The 6,405-nt window shown below is 44.7% G+C and overlaps 1 protein-coding gene across 1 annotated transcript; it reads right to left on the bottom strand.

Moving 5' to 3' along the window:
• Nucleotides 1–655: 655 nt before the first annotated feature.
• LOC139370419 (keratin, type I cytoskeletal 13-like) lies at nucleotides 656–4,412 on the bottom strand. The gene is made up of 7 exons (XM_071109885.1): nucleotides 3,789–4,412; nucleotides 3,176–3,258; nucleotides 2,704–2,860; nucleotides 2,316–2,477; nucleotides 2,051–2,176; nucleotides 1,520–1,740; nucleotides 656–1,337 (listed from the first exon to the last, which is right to left on the bottom strand). The coding sequence occupies exons 1-7, from the start codon at nucleotides 4,362–4,364 to the stop codon at nucleotides 1,124–1,126; spliced, it is 1,539 nt and encodes a 512-aa protein (XP_070965986.1). The 5' UTR covers nucleotides 4,365–4,412; the 3' UTR covers nucleotides 656–1,123.
• Between the last annotated feature and the right edge of the window lie 1,993 nt (nucleotides 4,413–6,405).

The raw sequence follows: 6,405 nt of genomic DNA, 5'->3' as shown, positions 1-6,405 counted from the left end.
GATAAAGGCAGAATGCATTTAGTTGTGCAACTGACTAGGTTTCTCCCTTTCCCTTACATGTGGTTTGCATCTTGACTGATGGCTGTGCACCACCGTGAGTAGAGCACTACTTTTCAAGCCTTGTACGAGTTTCTCAAGTCTCCCACAGTCATATCTGTCAACACTAACCCACTCCTCTGTGTGGTTTCACTTGTTTCAGAGATATGAATGCTTTATAATAGACTGACTATATGAATCTGTGAGTATGGATGTCATAGCAGATACATTTTGTGCTCTCACTTCATATGACTTGATTTCAATTTTTACATCTTTCCACAAACACTCTTCATACAGTATATAACTCTGAATCTAATGCTTGAATAACTGAGAGTTTGATTGATAGAGATAGAATGATATAATTTTGCATTCAAACTTGCATTCAAATTTCTACTATCAGCATTTCTAAAAAACTATTGGCAAGTATTAAATTCGGTACGAGTAAATGTCATAAATATATTATAAGTATAATAAGTATAAGATCATACTGACACATATACTTTCTCAAGACCATAGAATTGGCCTCACGTGCACAAGATGACATCCTATATGATAGTCAGATGTACAGGAGCATGCCAGATCTGATACATCAAGTTGAAAGACACAGAAGACAGAATGATGGTGTCAGCAAGTCAGAGCATCTTTATTGTATTCACAATGGGGTCTGTTGTTGGTGTCCCATCCAGATGTAGTAGAATATGTTGTTCTGGAGGTGTTAACCATAGAAATAGAATGACCAGAATTTTTTTTATTTTTTATTAAATCCCCATTCAAGTCATTGTTCCATGATGGGTGTCTGAGGGGCTTTAGCCATTCTAGAAAGTATAGGAGGACGTTATGCACTTCTTAAACTAGAGTAAACCAGAGCTGGCCTAAACAAATAACACTGATAACAAGGATAGGGATTTTTTATCTGACAAATACTTTTTATAAGTTGTAACGCTGTATTTTAGGTTGCATGAATAAAGGACTGGGGAAACGCAATATTCCACGTTCTGGCCTCACATTTCCTACAACCATTCTAGTAATTATATTTCTATGTGGTTAACTCATTGCTTGCTGCAGTGCTCGCTGTGTGTGTGGGACCTTAAGAGGTGTGTTTGGTTTCACTTGAGGAGACAACCTTGCCATCCACCATTTCCTCTGTGACAATCACCACCTTGCGTGTGGTGGAGGTGGATGAGCTGGGGCCGGAGCTGGAGGAGCTGAGGCCGGAGCTGGAGGAGTTGAGGCCGGAGCTAGACGAGCTGATGTGGGAGCCGGAGGAGCTGAGGCCAGATTTCGAGGAGCTGTGAACAAGGCTGTTAGGAAGGGAAACCAATGGTTAGCATAGTTAGCATCTATGATCATAATATATAATAAAGGTCACACAGCTGTAGATTCATGTCAAAAGTAACCATGGCTCAAACTAAGGTCAACTTCAAATGAACATTGTTTTTAAAATCAAATGTTGAGGGACACATCCAATCCCATTCTGCCTTACCCGCTAGCCTCTCCGTCCAGCAGCCTCCTGTACTCAGCGATCTCCATCTCCAGGCGTGTCTTGATGTCCAGCAGCATCTTGTACTCCTGGCCCTGGCGTTCCATGTCGCTGCGGAGAGACACTAGCTGCTCCTCCAGGCTGGTCACTTGGTTCTGGAGGCGTCCCAGCTGCATGGAGTAACGGCCCTCCGTCTCCGCCAGCGTGTTCTCCAGGGAGCCTTTCTATTGGCCGGGAGAGATAGAGATGATGGGTCAAAAACTGTGGGAGTAGGTTTGGAATTTGGAATGTTTACTGTCATACTGAAAAAGTTAGCTCTAGTAATTGAATGTGTAGTCAGGTAGATGTTAGCTATAGTAATGGAGTGGTGCCTGGCTACAACAACTTGAGGGATAGTGTTAGAGTGAAAGTGAGATACTTGAGGGATGGTAAAGAATGATGAAAGAGTTAAATGTTGATTATTCATAAAAGTTGCAGAAAGTTGTGTACGTAATGTCCCCTAAACTGTGGTCTGTGTAAATAATTACAGCTCACCATGCTGAGCTGTGACTGCAGTTCAATCTCCAGGCCCTGCAGTGTGCGACGGATCTCCGAAATCTCTGACTTGGAGGTCTGGAGAACCTCTGTGCTGGACGCCACCTCCTTGTTCAACGTCTCTGTCTGTAAAACACAATAAGTGGTCAATCATCACAGAAACAAACAAACATTTCAGCTCATGATAGAATGTCACAATGTTACCAACTAGAAGTAAAGGAACATCTACACCATGAACATAGTTTAGGGGTTCTAAAGGTTCTACCTTGGTCTGGAACCAGGCCTCCAGGTCACGCTGGTTCTTGGCACTACCGGCCTCGTATTGCTCACGAATCTCAGCCATAACTCTGGACAGGTCCTCCTGTGGTGCTGCGTCCACCTCCACGTTGATCTGTCCAGTCATCTGTGTCCTCATGGCCAGCAGCTCCTGTGGAGAAACACATAGTGGTGAGTATAAAGGATTAAGAAGTGCCTAACCTCTGCCTGATGGTAACAACTTGACCTGCCCTGTCTTCATTATATATTTGAACACCATTGCTTGATACAGATGTGCTTGAAAATCAGCTAGTGAAGACACCATAGCAGGTTGACATGGTCAATAGATGTAATACATTAAGGGACTGTATGGATATGTCCCATTAGCCCACACCCACCTCCTCATGGTTCTTCTTGAGATAGATGAGCTCCTCCTTCAGTCCCTCGATCTGCATCTCCAGGTCAGATCTGGCCATGGTCATCTCGTCCAGCATCCTCTTCAGCCCGGCGATGTCCGCCTCCACTGACTGACGCATGGCCAGCTCGTTCTCATACCTGAGAGATGGAGAGAGCTTAGGTCAAAGAACTGCCTGAATGTGTTGCTCTGTGAGAATAGCAGGGGAGTTATAGATTCTAGTATTCCATTAAGTTTGGGGAAAATAACAGAAAGTAACACCAGGCTTCTGATATGTCTGTTGGGAGGGTGTGGTTATGGTGGAGGTGAATGTCATTTGGTTTCTATTTTTGTAGATTCAATACAAAATGTAATAAAAAACAGTGAGTGTTTTTACAGATTTGGGATTATTCCATGTGGTTAATGTAATGCACCAGCAGTGTACAGTATCTGTGGATGGTGTTGGATGTACTTACTTCGTTCTGAAGTCGTCTGCAGCGAGCTTTGCGTTGTCGATGTTCAGATAGATGCTTCCGTTCAAGCAGGTGGCATCCTGGATCTGAGAGGTGGAGGATTTCAAAACATTTCAATATGGGGCATGCATGGAATTTCACACTAATACAGTACACACAAACTGTTAAATCACACTGTAATCACTCAGTTCTGAGTTTCAGCTGCACTGTCAATTATAGCTCACAGAAGCATTACAGGGAACCTGTTATCTTTGTGAACATTGTAAAGCATGACACAAAGAAACTAATTGCACCTTTTGCAATCGCCTTGAGGCTCTTAAGAGAGAGGAAGGATTGGCTTCAATTATCCGCTTTATCTTCAATGCTTCAGCTGCAAATATGCATACTGTCTTGTCATTTATCTTCGGTGCAATATCTTCGTTTAATCAATTATTATATCATTTTGCATTTTCCAATGTTCATGTATCACTCTCAGTAACTTGTTGGAAAAACAAGCCGATGTCGCCTGTACTCTCTAGCAAAGTATAACATTGTCACTATGCAGACATTATCATGTTCTGACATGCCGTGATGTCATTATTGAGTGCTCTTGCCATCTAGGAAACACGTCACGTACCTTGTCCTGCAGGTCGGCGATAGTAGCGTAGAAGCCAGAGTAGTCGCGAGCACTGGGGGATGTCTTGCTCTCCATGAACTGACGGATCTTCAGCTCCAGCTCGGCGTTGGCCGCCTCTAGCATGCGCACCTTCTCCAAGTAGGTGGACAGGCGGTCGTTCAGGTTCTGCATTGTGGCCTTCTCGTTGGCCGACACATTAATGTCGGCTCCACCGCCACCACCACCACCCCCTCCCATGCCGAAACCAAAGCCGCCGCCGCCGCCGCCGCCGCCGCCGCCACCACCCCCTCCCATTCTGAAACCATAACCGCCACCGCCACCACCACCACCTCCACCGCCGGAACCGAACGAGGAGCTAGAGATGCGCACCCCAGAGCCTCCTGCACCTCCATACACACTGCCGGCCCTCATGGCAGTGACTCGGCCTCCTCCACCTCCACCACCACCACCCATCGAGGAGAAGCGGGAGGAGCCCATACCCATTCCACCTCCACCTCCAGACCTCATGGACATGGTGCCACCTCCGCCTCCACCGCCGCTGCTGCTGTAGGACATGCTAGATCTGGAGAAGGACATGGCTGCTGAGAGTGAGTCTGCCTGCCTGGGATGAGGAGAGAGAATGTGGTGCACGGCCCAGCCACAGTTCCCTTTTTATGCTGCACAGGGCAGAAGGAGGGAGGGTGGGAGGAGGACATGGGCGGGAGAGGCAGAAGGGAGGAATAGAGAAAGGAGGAGTACAGGGAGGATTTACCACATATAGGGCAGGGGATCCTCCCCCACACTTTGACATGCTAGGATGCAGAAGGAGATGGAAGAGGATAGTTATGCACTGTGTGGATATGCAAATATTGAAAATATACTATTGTTGTACAACTCCACTCTCCCCATCTCACTCTATATATGGCGTCTGCCTGCACAAACAAATAAAAGTGCACACGTATAAATAGCTGGAGTTCCTCTCCCGTTTATAGCGTCTGGTTGAAAGCATAAACAAGCCTGCTTCGATTAGGTCAATCAATCAGTCAACACACACAGTATAACTTTGACATGTTGTGACAGGTGAACTTTGCCACGTTTTCTGAGCATATTTTTTAAAACACTGAATGGCTATTTACCTCTACCTGTTATGTACCAAGACAGGGACTGGGGAATTTGTCAGGACCAAAATAGACATGAAAGGAGCAAAGCCCAGGTTGAACTTTTTATTTCACAACGGGAGAATTACACATATTTTAATGCCAAGGACACGCCAGGATGGCTTTCCAAGAGGTGTTGAGTTATCCTGAGTGGTCCAGCCTCAGTTCAAAAACAATGGATAAATGTTGCCCTAAGACTTGTCTAAAGATTGTAAAAACAAAAATATACCTCCTCACCTTACTTTGCCTTTTAATTATTCATAACTCATTTCCTGGTTGTATGTGGCTGTATTTACAACCCAGGCACAGAGAGCTGAGCCGAGCACATAGAGCCCCTGACAGTCACTAGATTCACCCAGAACTCAACCGCTGTCCATTGGAATTCTGTAACTGGTTCTTCCGGACACACAATGTCCCCAACGTAGGAACAAACAGACCTCCTTCGCATGAACAAATACAGTTGAAGTCGGAGGTTTACATACACTTAGGTTGGAGTCATTAAAACTTGTTTTTCAACCACTGCACAAATTTCTTGTTAAGAAACTATAGTTTCTATAAAAACTATCGTTTTTTGTTAAGAAACTCTACTTTTTGCATGACACAAGTAATTTTTACAACAATTGTTTACAGACAGATTATTTCACCTATAATTCACTGTATCACAATTCCAGTGGGTCAGAAGATTACATACACTAAATTGACTGTGCCTTTAAACAGCTTGAAAAAGTCCAGAAAATGAGTTTGGTTTTAGAAGCTTCTGACAGGCTAATTGACATAATTTGAGTCAACTGGAGCCATACCTGTGGATGTATATCAAGGCCTACCTTGAAACTCAGTGCCTCTTTGCTTGACATCATGGAAAAATCTAAAGAAATCAGCCAAGACTTCAGAAAATAGACCTCCACAAGTCTGGTTCATCCTTGGGAGCAATTTCCAAATGCCGGAAGGTACCACTTTCATCTGTACAAACAATAGTACGCAAGTATAAACACCATGGGACTAGGCAGCCGTCATACCGCTCAGGAAGGAGATGCATTCTGTCTCCTAGAGATGAACGTACCTTGGTGCGAAAAGTGCAAATCAATCCCAGAACAACATCAAAGGACCTTGTGAAGATGCTGGAGGAAACATGTACAAAGTATCTATTTCCACAGTGAAACGAATCCTATATCGACATAACCTGAAAGGCCGCTCAGCAAGGAAGAAGCCACTGCTCCAAAACCACCATAAAAAAGCCAGACTACGGTTTGCAACTGCACATGGGGACAAAGATCATACATTTTGGAGAAATGTCTTCTGGTTTGATGAAACAAAAATGTAACTGTTTGGCCATAAGGACCATCTTTATGTTTGGAGGAAAAAGGGAGAGGCTTGCAAGCCAAAGAACACCATCCCAACCATGACGCACGGGGGTGGCAGCATCATGTTGTGGGGGTGCTTTGCTGCAGGAGGGACTGCTGCACTTCACAAAATAGATGGCA

Source organism: Oncorhynchus clarkii, chromosome 17, assembly GCF_045791955.1.
Source record: "Oncorhynchus clarkii lewisi isolate Uvic-CL-2024 chromosome 17, UVic_Ocla_1.0, whole genome shotgun sequence".
NCBI classification, from domain to species: Eukaryota; Metazoa; Chordata; class Actinopteri; order Salmoniformes; family Salmonidae; genus Oncorhynchus; species Oncorhynchus clarkii.
This window is presented reverse-complemented; position numbering and strand designations above follow the sequence as displayed.